Source organism: Convolutriloba macropyga, chromosome 4 (assembly GCF_964194025.1).
Source record: "Convolutriloba macropyga chromosome 4, txConMacr16.3, whole genome shotgun sequence".
NCBI classification, from domain to species: domain Eukaryota; kingdom Metazoa; phylum Xenacoelomorpha; order Acoela; family Convolutidae; genus Convolutriloba; species Convolutriloba macropyga.
In genome coordinates this window covers 2,732,732-2,755,745 of record NC_134471.1, presented here as the reverse complement: position 1 = coordinate 2,755,745, position 23,014 = coordinate 2,732,732, and the positions used below count along the sequence as shown (strand labels likewise).

At 37.4% G+C, this 23,014-nt stretch overlaps 1 protein-coding gene across 4 annotated transcripts in view; it reads left to right on the top strand.

The window, feature by feature from the left end:
* LOC142337411 (dedicator of cytokinesis protein 11-like) overlaps window positions 1-23,014 on the top strand; it is a 320,003-nt gene that overhangs the window by 136,705 nt on the left and 160,284 nt on the right. Inside the window, exons 7-9 of one of the 4 annotated variants that reach the window (XM_075386593.1) lie at window positions 6,516-6,623; window positions 6,835-6,949; window positions 18,912-19,070. The exons of the other annotated variants lie outside the window; for them this stretch is intronic. Of the exons in view, the coding sequence (XP_075242708.1) occupies window positions 6,516-6,623; window positions 6,835-6,949; window positions 18,912-19,070 (382 nt within the window). The remainder of the gene's footprint in view (window positions 1-6,515; window positions 6,624-6,834; window positions 6,950-18,911; window positions 19,071-23,014) is intronic. 4 annotated transcript variants of the gene reach the window in all.

Sequence of the window (23,014 nt, the reverse complement as noted above, 5' to 3'; positions counted from 1 at the left end):
TGTTGTCTTGGGTTTGATCACGGAAGTTATCTTTTTTTAAAAGTTTTACCGTTATATATGTTCCAGTAGAGTCATAAGTTTTCACACAAGCAACTACATAACGTTTTTCTGTACATGTAATGTGAAAAAGCGTCATTTAAGGGAGCTCAATATACTCTGGAATTCGTTGCGGGCTGTACTCGTGAGTTTATATTTGACTCAAACGTTCTGGGAGATGATATTAGAAGAATTCTCCATGATTACGATGTTCAAGGAGTACCTATCTACGAAAATCAGGAAGAATATTGGCAGGATTTGGAGCTCATTGAAAACTTTTGGAAAATTCCAGCTATTACTGAAACTCCAGTTCAACAACCAAGAACTTAGAAAACTCGATAACATCTACAACAATTTCAACAAGTTTAATCAAAACACCCGAATGTAGTAGGCTCGTGGCAACCAACAGTCTTGAAACGCCGCCTGTCAGTTCTTGTCTTGCTCCAAAAAAACGTAAACTCTAAACTAGTCTCCTAAAATCTCAAACAGTTATAATCTTTTGAATTGCATTTGCTCAACCTTGATAAACTACTAATAATACAATAAAACATTGTTCGTTGTTTTGTTGATGTTTTAATTGTTTGTTCGTCTCTAGTGTTCTCTCATTTGATGGCTAAAAGTATGTTCTGAAAAAAAAACACTTTCATAATGACAAATTCAATATGTTTTCATGGCAGGACTCTTGGAAGTTTGCTAGTACAATATGTTTTCCCGGAAGTTTTTATCCAATTAAATTTAAATCTGTTAGTTCAAGCGCAAGACATAAGCAGATTATTTACTTCCTTAATGTCTATTTTTTTAAGTATAAAAACAAGTGTTTACACTGACAGCTACAAAACGTCTTTCTGTACCGCTACTGTAGTAGTTAGTAATAGTATACATTATATTCTAAAAATAGATTGATGACACAGAGAGTTCTAACAACAACACATGCATAGCAACAACCACTCACCTCCTTGCCTATTACTATATTTTATTCTCATGCATCATCAAATAAAGGGTTATAAAAGTATTTGAGAGTACTGACTGATAGTAACAGACATAAAGAATACTACAAACAGTCAACAACCTATTGATGACAGTTTTTGGTTATAAAACATTTGATATAATCTTAGTACCAGGTAAAATGATGTCCACAAAAAATTAACATTAACACTTGCAACCCAGCGCAAATTGTGTTTCACACAATTTTAATACTTCAAAATTTTTGAATTTTCCCAAAATTTTTCAAAGTTTTTTTTTCAATGATTAGGCCCACCAGGTGAGATGAGGTCAACAAAAAATCGCCTTTGAGACCTGAAACCACGCGCAAAATTCATTTCAAACAATTTTAGTACTTCAAAATTTTTGAATTTTCCGAAAATTTTTCAAAGTTTTTTTTTCAATGATTAGGCCCACCAGGTGAGATGAGGTCAACAAAAAATCGCCTTTGAGACCTGAAACCCAGCACAAAATTCATTTCACACAATTTTAGTACTTGAAAATTTTTGAATTTTCCCAAAATTTTTCAAAGTTTTTTTTCAATGATTAGGCCCACCAGGTGAGATGAGGTCAACAAAAAATCGTCTTTGAGACCTGAAACCCAGCGCAAAATACAATTCATGCAATTTTAACACTTTGAATTTTTCATTTTTTTTTCAATTTTTTTTTCAAAAAATTTTTTTTACTGATGAGGCTCACCTGGGCTGATTACAAAATGACAACCACTGGAACAGCAGTGCTTTTTCCCGACTAACATATAAAACAAACCAAACCTACCAAAAAACGTCAAAAAATTCAGAAATTTGCCAAAAATGTGTCTTACTGGGCACGCAACGGGGGGGGGGGGACATTTGGGTGTTACTGTGTTCGCAACGGGGGGGGGACACGAAAAAATTTTTCGAAAAGGCGATAGTTTTTGGCGTTTTCCACCGCTCTTGCCAAAACGCCAAAAACTATCAACTTTTCGAAAAAATTTTTCGTGTCCCCCCCCGTTGCGAACACAGTAACACCCAAATGTCCCCCCCCGTTGCGTGCCCAGTAAGACACCTTACTACTGTTGCTCAGCAAAGCAATTCAAAATGAACAGAGTCAGTATAAAAAATTGAAGTCAGAAGTAGAAACGGGATAAACCCATAAAGCCCAATTTTAGATGCCCGCTATTTGAACGTCGTTCCTATAAGTCTTAGTTACCATCTCTAATGCTTATTGGTATTGATAGTAGCCTCTCTCTAAGAAACAGAAGTACGTTATGTTCAACTACGAAATGCCATCAAAAGAAATCGGACTTAAAAAATGTTTTTGTACAAAAATCTTTTTTTTTCAATATCTGCTATTCTTTCAATCCCAATCATGCTTATTGGAATCAACGGCGGCTATTTTCCGGCAATCTGCAGGGTATTTTAGTAAGTGGCGCTAGTGAAAATGGCTGACGTACAAAATATAGAAATCTCACTGCTGGCTAATCAGAATTGAGAAAATGTTAAGATTGCTTTCCAGTAGACTGATTGTTTAACAAATTCTTGATGTTTAAAAATAGGATACGCATATGAACGTAAACTTGCCCTGAAATCGCGTTTAAATTAAAAAATGTGTATTTTCAGGGGAAACTGATCTCACGTTCGGTTGTGACAGATTTATATAGATTTGTATCAAGTCCCACAGGCCGCTGAGGCTTGGCGAGATGGGGCAAAATATATAATCTAGAATTAGGTTATGCCAAATTTAGTTTAATTGAACGCCTAAAGTTTTTGTTTTCAATTTCTGAAACAATCAGATTTGGTGAAAGTTCTATGTTTTGGTACCTCGACGTCAATATAATAAGTTATGTAGTGGAGATAACACCAGCTGTTGAGACAAGTAGCCACGACCTGGTAAAAATAGAGATGGCACAAGAGTTTATTTTGTTCTATAACGGGCTAATTTGGGTGCATCACATTATTATTACTCATTATTGCCCCTCCCCCAATTTTTTGGGCATATAGGTTATGCCGAATTTAGTTTAATTGAACGCCTAAAGTTTTTGTTTTCAATTTCTGAAACAATCAGATTTGGTGAAAGTTCTATGTTTTGGTACCTCGACGTCAACATAATAAGTAATGTATTGGAGATAACACCAGCTGTTGAGACAAGTAGCCACGACCTGGTAAAAATAGAGATGGCACAAGAGTTTATTTTGTTCTATAACGGGCTAATTTGGGTGCATCACATTATTATTACTCATTATTGCCCCTCCCCCAACTTTTTGGGCATATAACATATAGACCTCTCTTATCAAAATAATTTAGGAAATCAATTCTTGGAAAACTTTACCGAAAGTTGTGATATATCAGTTACTGAAAACAAAGATATAATTCTGATGGCTGCTTATAGCATCGATTACTCAGACAAACAAAAGATAAAATTTCCTGAAAATAATTTTGCATCCATATGAATTGAGTATTTAGAAAAAATTGAGCCTGCCTGTTTCCCATCTATCAAAGAGCAAAAACACACTTACGGGCTATCATTGCGGACAATTCAATAAAAAACTGTGCAACACAAAACCCACAGATTCGAAGCATTACCTTTCCGGCTTTTTTATGTGAAAAAAAATTCTGAAATAAAAAAGTTCTACAAAAATCATATGCAGCAAATTACTACAAGATAGATAAAGTTAACAACTCTAGATGAAATCAATTGGCCCCTATGTTTGTAATATAACGACGACCTGGATGAATTCCGTAAAATGATTGAAAGACTAGTTTCGCAGGCTATCGAAATAAATTAGCCCTAGGCCTAGGACTAAGTTTGTCAGGAACAACAAAACTAACTTTTCCACTGGCCTATACTTTTGAAGCAAACGAGCTAAACAACAACAACGTCGAAATGATAAAGGTAATCAACAATTTCTACTGTCCCACATCAATTTAAAGAAAAATTGAGCAGGATTTTTTTTTGCATGGGCGTTTGAGCGTCCCGGTATTAACTTGTTTTTAACGTAAGTTCAAAATCTAATCTTATAGATATGACCTCACGCGAAAACTTTCTTCTCTTAGATTTTTTTCGGTAGTTGTCATCACAGAAAAGGAGAAACAGTAACATAACAACCCGATCCTAAGTCTTAAGGTCTGTATGCTTTTAGATGCATATCATGGCAAGAGTGCTTTATTATTTTACTATATTAAATCCTAAAATATCCCCATCTCACCGTCGGAAGGAATAACACTTCTGTTCGAAGAAAGCTTAAACGGACAGAATTTTTCTAGCAGTGTGAAAATATTACTTCTTGTGACGCGAAATACCCGCCGAAATCCATGCCTATCTCATTAACACCAGTTTTTCGCATAATTTTCCAAACGTTGCTTTAAAAATTGATCAACTGAGCTAGTCTAGAAACACCAGACCTGAAACCCATTTTGAGACCTGAAACCAGACCTGAGACCTGATTTTTTGGCAATAGATGCGCTTTTTTTAACGGAAACTTTTAGGGATGATGTCAACTCCAGAAAATTGTTTGAACAGTTTTTAGCAAAAGCACTCGATCATTAGCTACCTCTTCAATAGTAACACAAGTGGCGGTGCATGGACCAGTACTCTTCAACCTTTATTTACCTTAACGATATGTGTTGGGTATGCAATCGAAATGCCATTTAGTGTTATATACAGATGACATCGTCATACTAAGCATTGGCAAATATATTGACAGAAGTAGTCTTTCGATTGTAGATGGATTTCGGAATTGTTTGGTTTCGTAAAAAAGGAACACTGTCTTCCTCATAGTACCTGTAAAAGTTCAGTTATAGCAAAAGTATCAATTGAGAAATAACTGTTATTCGGGTGGAGGGAGAGCAGTATCAAAAATTCAATACAATAAAGAATGAAGTTAATTGAACTTATAAATGTTCCCAAGTGATTGAACCGTATTGGGCTTTGTTGGGGTCCTTCTTATATTCGTTAAGATAAAACTCTTTATGATCCTTTTTTCCACGACTGTACGACTTTAGTAGAAAATGTCTTGGTAGAGAATTGTGCTGCAGAATTCATCTCTTGGTAATATCTCTTCGTGCATACTGCTTTTTGAAATTGTTTTGGTAAAAATTTTTTGAGTTCGCTCGTGTATGTAAAATCTTGCTGTTGGTAAGTACAAAGCTGAGCTTGAGAAAGATGGTTTATTGTTTTCATGATGTGATGACAGTATGTGGCAGCCCGGCATTCAAAAATTAGTGAAATAGGTAGTATACCGAGATTGATTTTAAGACCGGTGGCTGAACAAGCTTTTTTCTATGAAAACAAGCTTTAATTGCCCAATTCAGTTGCTTTTCCAATGTTATGAGATTTTGATAGATGGTTGCAAGTAGAACAGGAGAATATTGAACTTGACTGCGAACAAGAGCGTTCAGAATGATTTTTTGTATACAGTCGGAATTATTCTCCTGAGGGCATCAATGCATTTAATGCCCTGGGCCGTTTTTGACGAAACAGTTTTAATCAGTCTTTGATATTTAAGCTCTTTGTCAATGTAAACACTGAGATATTTAATTTCTGCCTTTGAAATTATTATTTCTGCATGTGAACTTGTTTTCTAAAATAAGGTTACTTATTACTTATTTAACTTCACTCTTTACTTATTTCTTTTAAATTCCTCTCTTTAAAATGTTTTCTGACCATTTGCAGTCCATACTTTTTGGTTTGGAAGCATTCGCATAAGCAAAGTATAAATAGATAACCAAGTGAAGGAAATGAAGAAAAAAGGTCAAGTTTTTGTGTTTATATTAGACAACAAAATGTGAGTCACATATTGATCTTGTACTTTCAATGCTGGCTCAAAGAATTAGATCAAAATTTAATCCTACGAATCTTCTAACTTTTTGTTTAAAGATTATATTACTTAATGTACTAGCTTTATGTCATGTTAAATACGGAGCTATTTTACTTTTTCCATAAGTTGGGCAGTAAAGGCATGCTTTCATTTTATTGAACACGAGTCATGAACTAACTTAAAGCTGGTGAACAATATCTTTCCAGTTAAACTGTAGTATGGTTACAGACTGACAACATATATTAGACTTGTAATGGAAAATGGAAAGGATACTTTTTGGAATGACAGGGGATTAAAAATACCCACTTCTAAATTCTACTTGAAAGAGATCTGTCATTATTCATAATTTGGTATCAAATACGTTTCTGGAGTACAAATATCATGGTCTTAAAGACTTTTTCATGAACGACTTGATATAACAGTTCTACGGCACTATCAATTGGTGTACTTTTGGTTTCAATGATTAAGGTTTGCCAATCATAATGTTAAATAATTGTTATGACAATAGCAATGTTAATATCTATGTATTACTATAACATCTATTAATAACATAATTTTGGGAAAGTTCTGTGTTTTTAGCGCTTTTATTTCTTGGGCGGGGGCTATGTTAAGAAGTGATTAATGAACAAATGATTAAATGTATTCAATGAAACAGAAGCGAGAGAGTCGGACAAGTACCAGCTAAAGTTGTTGATTTCAGCTGCCATCATCGAAGACTAGCTCGCTTGGATTCTCATCTGGTTACAGTAGTGCCGGCAGCAGCAGTAGTGGAAAACATGTGATAGAACTCCATTTTGTGAACAAACAGGTAAAATATAAAACTTTTTGTTTCATGGAATTCACTTTTCCTTTTGTTACCGTCAGCAGTGAGTTCTCTAAACAATGAAGTATATATATATATACCAATTTTTTGTGAAATTATACCAATACGTGACTACAATTCTTGTTCAAACTCTTGAATCATATTAATACATCTACGTTAAGAAAATTACGCGCCAATTGATTGTTGTGCTGGACAGGTGTTGCAAGTGGCAGCTGACAGCGAGAGTGAACAGGAGGATTGGCTGAATGTGTTGCAGAGAGCGATTCTCGTGTCAAACTCTCTCGACACTCACAGCTGTTCGAACCAGTCAGGTATGTTAGCTACATGTGTTTGCTAGTAATTTCTGTTGAAACTCAAACTTTGCCAATTTTTCGTGATATTAATTATTAGCGAATTTTTTTGCATTGTGTCTAAATCGTTATAGCGAACCGTGGAAATATAGCGCCAAAGTGTTGAAATGTCAAAAAAGACCAATTTTTATCTAGAAAGTTTTGAAATTTTCCTGTTTCCGTTTGGCTCGAAGGACCGAAGAAAAGGGGGTTCTAGAAGGGTTCCTTTTAGTTACTTTTTGTGTTAAGTTTCTTTAGCTATTGATAAATATATACCACTAAGGACGAAAGGAGACAGGATTAAGAAAGGGACTATTAGTTTGCAGCTCTCTTAAAATCAAAAAGATAGGATTGTATTGGGGCGCTGTCATTGTTTCAGATCTGTTGACACGTTTTCCAATTTTTGATGTCAATGGGAAGTCAAATTGGAATGGTAGTATTAGTCACTCGGACTCAGTAAAAAGACCGAAAAGCGAGTTGTTCTAAGGCGTTAATTTATTTCAAACTACTTTATAATTGGCGTGAGAAATTGGTGTTTTTCTAAATTTTTGGTTTGATAGATTTTGCTGTTTGTTGGTTGCTGTAAACGGTCCGTAACCGTTTAGCCCCCAATCCTTCCCCTTGTTATTTAGTTCAAATTTATTGAGTTCATATTCATAATCGCTGTAAAAGTCATATCTCTAACTTTGATTTTTCATGACTTTCAATGCCAAACCTTTTCATTCATTATCATACATGAGTTTCATCGTGCCACACTTAACTTCGATCGTAAATGCGGGTATAAACCACACCTTTGTAAGCTATTATTTAACAAGCATACAAGCATATAGAAGAATACACAGCAAAATAAACTCTTGAAAATCAGTCGTTGTCTCTGAAAGCGGATGAGACTAAAGAAAATATAACAAATTTTGGCGCATCCTAGGTTTTAAAACCGAACCATCGACTCACAATACAGAGACAACTTAAAATTTCTGCCTTGTAGTTTTTCACTAAAACTTTAAAAATCCCACAACCTAGCTGAATTAAACCTGCTATAGATTTTTCCATCTGATATTTTTAGCACTTCAAATTTATAGGCTGTCAGGCTTTCTAAGTAAGTTACAGTTCGATGAACTTCCCCCTGCATCGTTCATTGCACTCCGAACATTATTATGCAATCCGCTCAATGCAGTTCTCTAGTCCATGCGGCTAGAGGTCCCACATTTGCTAATAAGATTGACTGGGGCCTGAGCGGGTGAGGCTGCGGGTTCTCTTTCGAACCAACGCATAGGCTTACGACGGGGAGAGTCAAACATATACATAGGTAGCAACGCCTGATCTTTCTTAGATTATAGCACGTTCTAGTTCAGCTAAAACTCTCTGACCCTAAGTCTAGCGAAAAAGCATTAATATTCAGGGTTTGATGAAGCCCTTCTTACATTCAAACAGATACTCTAGCTGATTCTGATATACAGTTTTGCACCTGCTGACACGCAAGTGCAAAAGTTTTTGTTTCTAGGCACAAAATTTTCTAAAAGGTAAAACACTGTCCTCCCCAGGTTACGGTGTTTCTCTGCAACCGTGATCAGACAAAACCCTCTCCACTACGCAAAGCGCTCATAAAATACTTTAATAAACAGCATTCAAGCAAGATTTGGTAAAACATAAGACAACCAAACCATTGTTAGCTGTCCACAACAGCAACATAGTTGGCATTCAAGTTGTTTTAGATACAAAAAAAAAACGATTAGTAAGGGTTCTAACAACATTTTAAGTGCTAACTATAAGTGAAGTGACTCATAACACTCATAGTGCAATATTTTTTTTGTGAAGTTCATCGTGCCATCATAAACCATTAACCAATGAGACAAGCCAAAGCCATGTCAAGCAAAACCAAAACAAAGTCAACCTCCAATGCTGAACTCATGCAGCTCTTGAAATTCAAAGTCATTGAGTGGGAAGCAGCACAATACCTACTCGACGAACAAATGCAACAAACAGAAGCAGTAGCAGACCTCCAAGAGTTTGTTGCCGAACTTCGACTGCAAAAAGCGGAGCTTGATCGGATGTATAACGAGCTCATAGAACAACAGTTGACACAAGAAGAGTTCGACACTGTTGCTGAAGAATCTGCACGGAGAAATTGCAAATGGCTGAGAATCAAACAAAAAATCAGATTGCTTCATGGGTCAAACCATCAAAAGTTCATCTCTTCCGACACCTCCTCGGAAGAACCCAACGAACTACGGAACAAGGTTGTTGTTTCAGGAACCAGACGTAAACAACCAAGCGGAATGAGACGTAACACGCCAATGCAAGATGCAGGTGAAAACGCTGAGAGCTGGGATGAGGTGTTCAGTTCTGATAACCATGATGGTGTACCGTCCAAAAACAGTCATCGTGATCTTCAAAAAGAGAGAGCAAGTGTAGCAAAATACAACGCTCAGCAACAGAAACCAAAAGAGAACAGTGAGAAACAGGAGCATCGCAGCCTCAGTGAAGATGCGAAACAGGTTCAGAGTTGCCCGATTTTGGATGTGAATGTTCCAAATCAAGTTTTTGCTACCCTCAATATTCAAGCGATCAACCATCGGACACTGTGTACTGGAATTCCGGTACAACACCTGGATTTCAACCTCGAGCAATGCCTGACAATTTCACTCAACCGTTTGCAGACAATATCTATCCACGTGATCAGCAACAGGCACGTCATTTGTTCGGTAGTCAAATGGATGACTCATTCCCAGAGACAAACAAAATGATGAACGCCCCCAACGGAGAGATTAATCGTCACTTAAATTTCATGCCACAGCAGTTTTCTGAGCAAAAGTTCCCACAACGACCCCACAATGCTGAGTGGACCAATCATCAAGTGATGATGAATGCGTTCGGTCTACCAAAGATTAGTCTTGACCATTTCTCAGGCGATCCTTTGATGTGGCATCAATGGTACAGCTTTTTCAAGTCAATCATTCACGACAATCCAGCTCTTTCAACTGTTCAGAAAATGACATACTTGCAAAAATCGGTAACTCACAAAGCAAAAGACTTCATCTGTGGTTACTCTTACAACGGAGACTTCTATGAGGAGGCACTTCAGGAACTTATCAGAAAGTTTGGAAAGCCGCAGCATTTTGTGAGTGCGTACCTCAGACAGCTTGAACAACGGCCTAAGACCAGAATGGATGATCCCAGCAGCTTTGTAAGTTCTGCCTCCTTCCTCGGATGTTTGATAGAGACCTTTCGACTTCACCATTTTGAATCGGACCTAAGGGCTTCTGCGGTAGTTAAAGTTGCCTCTACACGTAAGGAGCATGAGAATAGAGCAACCCAATTTGGCTGATTTTGCAGATTGGATAAGCACATATGCAGAGGCTTGCAAGGACGTCTCTCCACAAAGACCACAAAGAACAGACTGGGTGGAACGGCTTACCCAAGGCCAGAAACACTCCAACATAATTTTTCAAGCCAGCTTAAATTGTCAACTATACTCTGGGGATCACAACCTTGGTCGCTGCAAAGAATACCTGAGCAAATCTGTAGCTGACCGTCAGCAATTGGTGAGGCATCACAACTTGTGTGCCAATTGCTTGAAGAGACATGAGAGTGGATTCTGTAAATCAAAAATTCGATGTCTTGTAGACAGATGCAATGGGTTTCATCATTCAATTCTCCATCGAGACGACTTCAGGACTTCGCAGAGAAGTGATTCCGAGTAGAGGGGGATTTCAATCTAGGAACAACGCAGTGCAGTCAAACTACGATAGAAACTTCAGCCATACAACGCCTCAGCTTTCGTCGACAATCAGTAACACGCCAAATACCAATAACAGAAGGGGATACAATCAAAATAATTTCAACCCTCGTAATCCAATCTATGGAAACAACAGCTCGCACCAAACTGCCAATCAGCAGCACAGCAATCCTCAGCAATCTAATGAAAGAAGTAACACCCACTTTCAATCAGTGACCAGCAATGAGCTGAATGATGATTCATCAAAACTTCCACGGGTGCAAAACCACACTTGCAGCAGAAATCGGGAAACCACGTGGGTCAGAGCTTTTATTCAACTACAGGCAACACCAGTCACGCTCTTCTATAAAGACTTCAACATAGAGACTCATGCACTTTTGGACAGTGATAATACACAGATCACAAAAACAATGCTGATGCTCTTCGAATTTGAGTTCCCAAAGATATAGAACTACCTCTAGCTTCGCTACATGGGGAGCACACAGTGACAACAGCTGATATCATGGTTGGAATTGGTTCACTTCGCAGCTCAAAACCGGTGACAAGTCTTCCTGTGTACGCAACCTCCATCGAGCAGTTCCAGATGCCAACTGTCACCGCAGAAATGTTGAATAGACTTTGTAGAGACCATGATCATCTGGCAGAAATCAATTTCCCACAAATTCGTGACAACAAAATTGGAATACTCATAGGAGCTGATGCTTTTCTGGCTACTGTTCCAAGACACTTCACTACAAGGAACACCCTACGGATTCAACACATTGTTAGGATGGACTTTGGCAGGCCCTGTGTCACAAGAGTACTTTCAACCAAACAAAAAGGAAGCAGCAACCACAACATCACTCTTTTCAACCATCTCAAGCGAGGTAGTGACGACCTGGACGAAAACCTTCTACATCTTTTTTGGACCTTTGAAGGTGTCAACTTTAGTCAGGGTTCTACAAAGGGACACAATGAAGAGGACCAGAAGGCACTAAAGACTTTGGCAGAGACCACACATCACAACGGGGAAAGATATGAGATTGGACTCCCTTGGCGATAAAACGTCACACTGCCCAACAACTACTTCATGGCAAGGGTTCAGTGGCACGCCCTGCAGAAGCGATTAGAGAGAGACAACCAACTGAAACAGAGATATATGACCATTATCTTTGATGATATGGATAAGGGATACATAGCAGCTGTTACGAAGCAGGATGCAAAGAACATTTGATATCTCTCGCATCATCCCGTCATCAACAAGCAAAAACCAGACAAGATAAGACGAGTGACAAATGCAGCCTCAAAATACAAAGGGGATTCTTTGAACGATGCACTTCTAACGGGACCGGACCTTTTGTGCAATCTACACGGACTGCTTCTACGGTTTCGTCAGTACGAGGTTGTAGTAACAGCAGACATAGAGGCTATGTTCATGCAAGTTAGAATCAGAGAAGACCAGGATGCTCTCCGTTTTTTGTGGAGCGACAATGATGAGAGGACATCCAAATACCAACGACTCATTTTTGGAGCAACTTGTTCTCCTGCCTGCGCAATTTTTGTACTGCAAAAGTGCGCCAACGATAACAGACAAGAACATCCAAAAAATATTTGAATCAATGGATGACTTCATTCAAACATTCTCAACAGAGGAAGAGGCAGCAAATACAGCGACTGAGCTGAAACATCTTCTCAAAACAGGGGGATTCAACCTCACCAAGTTTCTCACCAATAACCCTGCTGTGCTGGAAAAGATTACTGAGGAAGACAGAATTGGAGTTCTAAAGTTGCAAAGGATACTTGGCCAAACATTGAACCCTGAATCCGATCAACTTCTTTTTTGCGAAACCCAAACTGAGCTATGAAACAGAGAATATCACACAGAGAAAGCTTCTCTCAATGGCTGCTTCTTTGTTTGATCCCATTGGGATAATCTCGCCTTTTGCAATTCGACTGAGAAGCATCTTGCAAAAAGTAATCAAACAAGGACACAATTGGCACCAGCTAATATCAGAGGAACATTACCACAAAATTCAGCAATGGATGGAAGACTTCAAGAATATGCCTCCAATTCAAATCCCCAGATGTCTAGTTCCCAACGTCGATGGAACTCACGAGTTGCACACCTTCACAGACGCTTCACTTTCAGCAGTATCAGCAGTGGTGTACCTGAGGACAATCTCAGCTGACGGCTCAATGGCTACCCGCTACGTCATCAGCAAATCCAAGGTGGCACCAATCAAACGTTGAGCATTCTCAAGTTGGAGCTCGAAGCAGCTACATTGGGAGCAGAAATAGCAGGCTTCTGTGAGACCGAGATAACAATAGATGTGAAGAGCAAAAAATTTTGGACCGACAGCACAGCAGTACTCAGCTGGATCAAATCAAAGGATCGACAGTAGATGTACATCGCAAATAGGCTCAACAAAATTGCTGAGAACTCAAACAAGGACGACTAGCGACACGTACCAGGAAAAATGAAACCAGCTGATCATGGTACCAGAGGTCTAGCTCCGTGCGATCTTCAAAAATTGTGGATAACGGCACCTTCTTTCTTGATCAAACCTGAGAGCGAGTGGACATTCTCTGGTGACAAAACAGCTCAAACATACGCCACTCAAGTTGATGACAAGACCAGTGAAAAACCGTTGGTAGATCCAAACAGATTTTCAAACTGGCCTAGACTCCTTGGCACAATTAGGACAGTGTTTCGAGCAGTACGCGTACTGACGAGGTCGATCAAACGCGACGTACCTTGCGACTTGGACGACTTCGCGGCTGACAAAAACAAGGCTCGAAACTTTCTCTTGAGGATATCTCAGTCCACACACTTCAAGGACACAGTTTCTCGACTTCAAAGTGGACTACCCCTAGACAAGAAGGACAAACTATTACCATATACACCCTTTCTGGATATCGACGGACTCCTTAGGGTTGAGGGACGAATTCAAAAATCTGGATTGCTTTTTCAGAGCAAACATCCGGTGATACTCCACAGCAAGTGCAGAGTTGCCAAACTGCTTATCGAGAAAGCACATCACGACTGCGGGCATCATGGAATTGAACATGTTCGGGCACATATCCAAGCAACGTTCATGATAGTTGGAATTCGCAGAGCTCTAAGAACTTTAGGGAAGTACTGCTTCATCTGCAGACGCTGGCGAGCAGACAATGTCACACCAAAAAATGGCTCCTCTACCAAATTTTCGCTTTCCGGAGCACTCCAAACTCTACCCATTTGTGAATACTGGAATGGTTATGTTCGGTCCTTTTCAAGTTGAAAAATCCAGAACCCAGACAGAACTCAATTATGTCTGCATGTTTACATGCTTGGTCACACGAGCAGTACACGTGGAAGTTTGTGAGGACCTCTCCACTGACTGTCTACTAATGGCTATTCGACGTTTTGTATCCAGACGAGGATACCCTGATGTCGTTGTTTCGGACAACGGAAAAAACTTTGTTGGAGCTATCCAGGCAATGAAACTCAATTTTTAGGAAAACTACAAACCAGACAACAACTACATGCGTCTCTAACTGGCGCAACAACATCCAGTGGACGTTCAATCCAACTCTGGCACCGCACTTCGGAGGGGTTTGGGAACGACTTATCCAGTCGGCTAAACGAAGCCTACTTGTTGTCCTCGGAAGCCGCCGACTAAACCTTTCAGTCTTCCATACAGTCGCAGCGGAGGCGGAAGGAATTCTTAATTCACGCCCACTGACGAATGTTGGGAGCACTTTGATTGACGAGGAACCATTAACACCGACGCTTTTCCTGATGAGAAGACGCCACTTCTGCTTAAAACCTCTGGCAAACAACAGAATCAGGTTTTCAATTAGAGACTTCAAGGAGTCACAGACCCTGTTGGACCACTATTGGTCTCGTCTTCTCAAAGAGTTTGTACCGGAACTTAACAGACGGACAAAATGGCAGCAAGCCAACGCTGAGCTCAAGGAAGACGATGTTGTTTGGCTCTACAAAGATTTTACACCCCGAGGAATTTGGCCCATTGGTCGGATCGTCAAAGCACATGTGAGTAGAGATGGAGTAGCAAGAAGTTTCGACATCAATACCAGCACTGGCATAGTGCAACGTCCCGCAGTGAGATTGGGTAAAGTGTTTGAAACTGAGGATGATTCTTCTTCTTCGTTGGCCGCGGAGGGTGAATGAGTACTCTTTCAATCATGTCAAACCGATGCGTAAAACTCACTCAAGCGGAGACTTTTGAAGCAGTAAATTTGAATTTCTGATGTCAATTATTTTGTTCCTTTCTGATGAATTTATTTGCTAAGTTTTGTTTTTGCTTTCCGGAGTGTAAACGGTCCGTAACCGTTTAGCCCCCCAATCTTTCCTCTTGTTATAAAGTTCAAATTTATTGAGTTCATATTCATAATCGCTGTAAAAGTCATATCTCTAACTCTGATTTTTCATGACTTTCAATGCCAATTCTTTTCCTTTATTATCATACATGAGGTTCATCGTGCCACACTTAACTTTGATCGTAATTGCGGGTTTAAACCACACCTTTGTAAGCTATTATTTAACGAGCATACAAGCTTATATAAGAATACACAACAAAATAAACTCAGTCGTTGTCTCAGACTAAAGAAAACATAACAGTTGTTTATCGTTTTTGTTCTCTTGTCTGATTTGATTGCTCTCGTTTAATATCAGTGCTCTCTGATGAGAGTTGAGTTCTTTGATAATTGATTTATTTTTTGAGAGTTAATAGCTATCGGTATCAATGATCTTGACATCATTTGTTTTCAACAGTTATTAGGTGGTGTTTGGCCATCTTTGTTTCTCTTTTCTCTTGTTAATGGGCGCCCGTAGCATCTCCGCTGGCTATTATAGCTCTCCTATTTTTACAATCCAATGAATTTTGATTGTATTTGTGCTCTGTCTTTTCCTTTTTTGTAGGATGTTTTCACACCTTTTTCCATGACATTCAAAACGGGATGAGCATGTAAAGCTCAGCCGGCATCAGGTTTCATTAGAGGCGCTTAGATGGTTTTAGTATTTTGTCAAATGCTTAGAGTGATGCAGCTGCTGAGAAGGCGGCCTTAATTCAATGTCAAACGCTCTTTTTCTAGTTTTTGAGCCCAAAATGGTGCAAATTTTCTCAAAATGGGCCAGTGAAACTTTTATTAGGCTTGAAATTAGTTTACTGGTTAGTTTTTGAAGACAATTGAAATTGTTCTGAAGATATTCATATCTAGAAATTTATCAACATTTCCTTAAGATTTTGCAGACGATTTACGGGACAGATTCGAGAGAAAAAAAATGGTTTTAAACATATTAATATTGCGAATTTTTGAAATTTTGAATAAATTTTGCAATTTTCAGTTTTTAAAAGTTTGTCATGTTTCTCGAATTTTTTCCATTTTTAATTGCCAATTAACTCTTTTCAAGGCTTTTGCAAGGGTTAATCCGTATATATTAGTCGATCAAATTTGACCTTCAGTGTAAATGCTTTAAGAGATATAGCAATGATAGTATTTTGTTCAGTTTATTCATTATTTTAGTTTTCCAATTTTGAGGCTCTTTGCCTTTTTGGGCGGCATTGTTTAATTGATCTGCTGGTCAGATATAGTAGTTCTAAGTTTTTCATTCAGTTTTTTTTTATTGTAGTTCAGGACTTTTCCTATGTTTTTCACTTTTTCGTCGAATAAAAATTTCTTTCGCTTTACCTCATTTTGCCGCTTTTTCGATATTTTGCATGAAATCATTTTGACTTCTCTAGGCTAATTTTATTCGTTGCTCATGTGGCTCAAAATGCTTTTAAACAACATTTTCTCAGCAAAACAATATAAATTGAACATAATTAGTATCAAAAACGAAATCAAAACTAGAAACGGGATAAACCAATAAAGCCCAGTTTTAGATATCCGCTACTTGAACTTTATTCTTATAAGTCTTAATTAAAATCTCTAATGCTTTTTGAAATTTATACTAGCCCTTTTTGTCCTTTCATTAAGAAACGGGGATGTGTTCAATTCAACTACGAAAGCGAATCGAATTAGTTTGCACTTTATAACTGTTTTTTACAACAATATATTTTTTTTCTTGTTTTTGTGTTCCTTCAATCCCAATCGGTGTTATGGGAATCAATGGCAGCTATTTTCCAGCAAGCTGCCGAGCATGTTTCAATGATTAATGCTTGTGATATATTTAATTATATTTGTAGTTTTTATATTTATTTCGTATTTTGTAGTTACGTGTTTTCGTTACTTTGAAGACTTGTGTTCTCGAAAACATTAATAGAGTTCGGTTTTTGAAAAAATTTTGTAGTATTCGCCAAATTCTGTGTCTTCGTTGTTTCTCCTTAAAGATTTTGTGTGCCATTAACGATCTAAAGGCAATATGAACCCAATATGCGTTTTTATGAGATGCATTGACTTTCTATCATCTTCAGATTTTCGTTCAGATATCTTTTTTGTCGTGTGTGTACGGTCGGTCTGTGTTGACTATCAAAAGCAAAGCCTGTAACGAGGTTGATAGGTAGCGATTTTTAAAGCCAATTCTTTTGATTCTGATTTTGAAAGAACTCATTTTTTGAGCTGACATAAGCTGGTGATTCATAAAAACTTGAGAACTCAGTTTCTGTGGTCTTGTTTCGCTTTTCGGAATTATTATTCAGGGCTATGTTTTTTCCCTTTTCCATCGAACATTTTCCATTTTGTTCACATAGAACAGTTGAAAAAGTCTTGTGCGTGATTCGATTTTGATCACCTTACTCGCCAAAATGACTTCTGCTGTTAAATATAAATAAAATTGTTTTCAGGCCTAAATCATATTTTGTTTAAGGAACATCCCTAATATAAAAGTTGCTGTGGAGTGAAAATTGATAAGAAATATCATTTTACTTTTTATGATTTTCTCTGTGACGTCGATATCTTCAGCAACTCTCGTAGCTATTTTTGGCGGCCTGAGTTCTATTTTGCCAAAATTGTGTAATCTTATTGTTAATCTTTTTTAATAAAAACGTTTAATTGATGTGAATTTCGCTCTTTTAATTCATATCTTTGTTTAACTGTTTTATCTCGATTTAACTCTTACGAAGCAGTTTCCTCTCAGTTCATAGATTTTTTGGGCGTTTTTTCAATTTATTCTGTAGACATCACCGACGAATCTTTTCTTAATGAAGGCACAAATTTTCTGCTTGTGTCAACTTTTTCGTATAATTTGTCTGTGATCGGATGTTATGGATCAAAATCAGTGGCGAAAGAAATTTATTGATTGGGAAGAATGAGGCAAATTCGACGCTCCAGTTCCAGTAAATAAACAAAGTACATTTTCTTATCTCGGCTGATAACTTTGGGTTTTGAAAGTTTCGGGCACTCTTTCAATAGATAAGGTTTGGCTGAGGTTGTATTTCTCCACTAAGTTTTTGGGCCTTTCTCGTAGATGACATCTGGTTTGGGTAGAATTCGTGGAATATGGGTTAATGTTTATTTACTCATGTAAAAGAAAAGACACCGCATTGTGTGGCACGTGTTCGTTTTTTCTTGGGACATCCGTTCGTACCTTATTACTAAGGAATATACGACCGGATGATTCAAAAGAAAAACAGTGTGTCACACAATCCGATGTGTTTTCGCTTAAAACTTTAGCATCTACTTGAGCCAGTTGTAAATACCAGCTGTTTTACTGGTTTTCATGGTTTCCAGTATATCTCTGAGTAGAATATTGTGATCAATGGTTTCAAAGGCTGTCTGCTTTTCAGCAACACAAGTCTGGTATTGTTAGTGGTGTTTTTTTTCAGAGCAGTGTTGTTTGCTCCAGTCAGAAGCAAAGCCATGATGATGCTTTTGGTCAGAAAATTAATCGGAGAGTAGTTTTTTTTAAGAAATTTGCTACGTTTCACCTTTTTTTGTTCAGTGTTAGCAAATTTTTTCGTAATGGAAATTGGTAATTATAAAATTGTTATAGTTTGCAGTTTACTGCGACAACCAAAATCAGAAAAACGTCCAAATTTGTCGTGTTTCACTCTGCTCCAGTCAATTATTTTTTTGATAATGAACTGTGTAACTATTATTCGGCTCTTTAATTATGACATTGCCTTGAACAAAATTTTTGTTTTTTTTTGTTCTATATAATGCAATTGCAACTATAGACACGCTGGATCACTTATTGCGTACCTGGGCAGATTGATGAAAATCATTGTTTAGAGCCTAGGCAATTATATAGTCAACAAAATATCATTTCTATCTTTTTGTGTTTAGTGGGGACTGCAGATGATGATAGCTACAACTCGGATTTCTCAGATCTGTCAACAGAAGTGCAAGTGCAACAACCCTATCACACAACCACCAGTAGAAGTAAATCTGTGTCCAGCTCTTCCGCTTCTGGGGGAGGCAAACATCCGGCACCTGCTGCCCCAGGTGAGACGATATGTTCAGGGAGTAAGATCTTCTTTTGGACCTCCTTGTTGATTAAAGCACAATTTCGGCTAATTCGTGAACTGTGATAGAAGGAAAATTATATGCCGCAGGAGAAAATTTGTGTTTAGGTCAATGAGGCTGCATGCTGAGCGCAGATATATTGCGGTGATCTTGGTATTTCTTTTGTTTCGTCGTCGGACACTCATTTTTTTATAGCTGCGAAGCTGTAAGCTGAGCGGAGCTATATTGCGGTGCTCTTGGTTTTTTTACAATTCAAAGAATTTGAATTGTATTGGGGCGCTGTCTTTTTTACGACTCGAAGAGGAGTATTGGAGAAGTCCTTTTTTAAATCAATTTTTTGGAGTGATTTTTGAAGCAGCAAATTAAACACTTGAAAAAATTTGGAGTGATTTTGTTGCTGAACAAAATGAAGAGTGGAGCGAAAAGAGAGTGGTCTTTGTTCATACCGCTGTTTTTGAGAGAGCGAGAAATTGATGTGTGAAAAAGTTTCTCTAAGCGAGCGAAATTTTTTTGTTCACGTGCGGACTTTCAAAGCATTTTTTTTTCATTGATAGCCGCCCTCGGCTTCTCAGCCGGCTATTATTGCGCTCCTATTTTTTATTTACTTCGTCGAACTTTTTTTCGCTTTACCATTTTACCGCTTTTTCGACATTTTGCGTGAAATCTTTTTGACTTCTCTAGGCTAGTTTCACTCTTCTGTCATTCTGCTCAAAGTCCTTTTAAACGGCATCTGCTCAGCAAAGCAATTCAAAATGAAGAGAGTCAGTATAAAAAATCAAAGTCAGAAATAGAAACGGGATAAACCCATAAAGCCCATTTTTAGATGCCCGGTACTTGAACGTCGTTCCTATAAGTCTTAGTTACCATATCTTATGCTTATTCGTGTTGATAGTAGCCCCTGTAGCCTCTCTCTAAGAAACAGAAGTACGTTATGTTCAACTACGAAATGCCATCAAAAGAAATCGGACTTAAAAAATTTTTTTGTACAAAAATCTTTTTTTTTTTATTATCTTCTATTCGTTCAATCCCAATCATTCTTATTGGAATCAACGGCGGCTATTTTCCGGCAATCTGCCGGGTATGTTTTATTTTGGTTAAGAGATTTGGTTTTGATTTTGTTTTAATTTTAGGCTCCTTTCGGTAGTGGTTTGAAGGTTTCTGGAAATAAATATGAATTTTTTGATAATTCGGATGTTTTTAATGTATTTTGCTGATTTGTATTTGCGGGTTTTTTACTGGCTCAAATGGGCATTGAAGAAACCTTTTCTACGTGAGCAATTTTATGATAACAACTGGTTACAGTTTTGTGGTTAAGAATTATTTCTTTGTTGAGAAATATGACAAAAAAATGGCGAAAATTGGAACTTTTTTCTTAATTTTTTGCAGTTTTTCTTTTTTTTCCGTTTTTAGCCTATTATGACTTTCCTATTGTTTTGCGTGCATCTGGATACCCTATTGGCTGAAGGTAATTTTTCTTTGGATGTATGTTTTTTGACATTTAGTAATTTTTTCCAGTTTTTTCAGTGAAAGTTGTTTTTAAGAGCTTTTTTTTCATAATTTAGCCTAAAGTATATTTTCAAAATTCACAGTAGTAGTTTTTGTAAGTACTAGTTGTTTTGATGAAGTTATTTTGGCAGAGATTGTTTTTTCGGGATCTCAATTTAGAACAAAATTTGATCAGATTTTTTATCATATTTTAACAGATTTGATTTTATTGTTTTTACTTTTTCGTTTCATGACTTTGTTTCAAGATAATCATAAATTAGTGAAGGCACGTTTTGTTTGATGAGTAGTTGGATGGTGTTTAAATGGATTTTCACTTCGAGTCGTTTCCGGAATTCTTCCGGCTATGTTTTTTTTTAAGATCTGTTCACACATTTTCATGATTTTTGAAGTCAAATTGGAGTAGTGATTTTGGTCACGCCGAAACAGGAAATGGAGCGAAAAAGCGAGTGGTTTTGCGGCGTGAATTTTTTTTCGCTCTAATTTTAAAGTAGAGTGAGAAAACGGTGTTTGAACAAAAATTCGGTTTCTCGGTAGTGGTTTTTTGTTCACATGCGGCAATTTCACTCTGAATTTTACTGTTTTTTTCGATTTTTTGGATCGGATTTTTTTTCTAATTGGTTTTCCCAATCCATTCACAGCTCATTTTAGGCCTAGTTTTTTGTTTGAATTAAAGTTTCATTTCGCGCTAGTGGTTTTTTTGTTCACATGTTTTTTATTTTTTGATCTGATTTTTTTACAAAGGTTTTCTCAATTCACTCATAGTCCATTCTAGGTCTAATTTTTCTGTTTAATCAATGAAAGTTCTTTGAATTGTACATCAGGACTTGTCTTGCTATGTTTTTTGTTTCGTCTTCTGACGCTCTTTTTCGTTTTACATTTGTTCACACAGCAAAGCTGAAAATGTCAAATTTTCTGAATGACTTATTCCGCTCACTAACGGCGTCTGCGTGCGTGACTTCATTTTGCCTTCTCTGTTGCAAAAGTATTTTGCATGGTTGGATTTTGATCACACGTGACTTTCCTCACTCAATGAAATGACTTTTGCACTTTAAAACTTAGGTTTAATTTCAATTAGTTTAAGGTTAAAGGAACTCATACGTGCAGTGAAGGTCCCTAATAGAAGGGCTTCTTCGGAATGAACTTCAACAAGTTTTATTAATTTATCGCTGAATGTTTTTTACCTAGTTTTTTGAGCTGCGTCGATTTTTTTAATTTAGATCTGTGTCTGTTTCTATCTATTATACGGCACGCAGTCCTGTTGTTTCGCAGCTATTCCGGCAATCTACCGGCTATGTTGTTTAATAGCCGCACAGCGATAACTGGGGCTATTATTGGCCTTCTCTTGGTTGTTTTACAATTCAAAGAATTTGAATTGTATTGGGGCGCTCTCTTTTTTAAATCAGTTCACACATTTTCATGATTTTTGAAGTCAAATTGGAGTATTGATTTTGGTCACGCCGAAACAGGAAGTGGAGCAAAAAGGCGAGTGGTTTTGTGGCGTGAAATTGTTTCGCTCTAACTTTAAAGTAGAGTGAGAAAACGGTGTTTGAACAAAAATTCGCGTTCTCGCTAGTGGTTTTTTGTTCACATGCGGCAATTTCACTTTGATTTTTACTGTTTTTTCAATTTTTTGGATTGAATTTTTTTCCAAATGGTTTTCCCAATCCATTCATACTGCGTTTTAGTTCTAGTTTTCTGTTTAGTCAATGAAAATTCTTTGAATTGTACGTCAGGACTTGTCCTGCTATGTTTTTTTATTTCGTCATCGCGATTTTTGTTACGACCATATTACGTCACAACCACTTCCAATCTGCTTTTTTTTCATTCCTTCATGTAATTTCAACTTGACGTCATTTTTCGCTCTAATTGGAGCGAGTTTTTTGTTCATTCGCATGATTAAATTTTCGGTCACACTTGACTTACCTCACTCTCAAAAATGACTTCCTCACTTTGAAATTGACTTTTATTTACTTTAATTCAAAGAGATAAGGTCAAATGTGTGTGTGTGTGTGTGTGTCACTCTAAATGAAGGTTATTTGAGAGCAGCTAATAAAGGCAGCAAAAACTTATACAGATTTTTAGTTAAAATATAACATCTCAGCCTTCAATGAAAAGACATTTTTTTGGTCTGTCTTTTTACTGTTTTTTGAGACTGCAGATCTACGAAGCTATTGCGGCTATTTTCTGGCAATCTGCCAACTATGTTTTTTTGCAGTTTTTAATTTTTTTTTATCTAGACAGGTTTCTGAGCCTATTCGGGCTTTCTCATTTTTGCTTGAGCATTTTTTGTTTCAAATAATTTTGATTTTTCAAAATAACAACAACTCCATCAATTCCGTTTGTGTTTCGATTTATTGTACGGAACTTGAACTCTCTTTCGCTGCTATTTCGGCAATCTGTGGGTTACGTTCTTTACT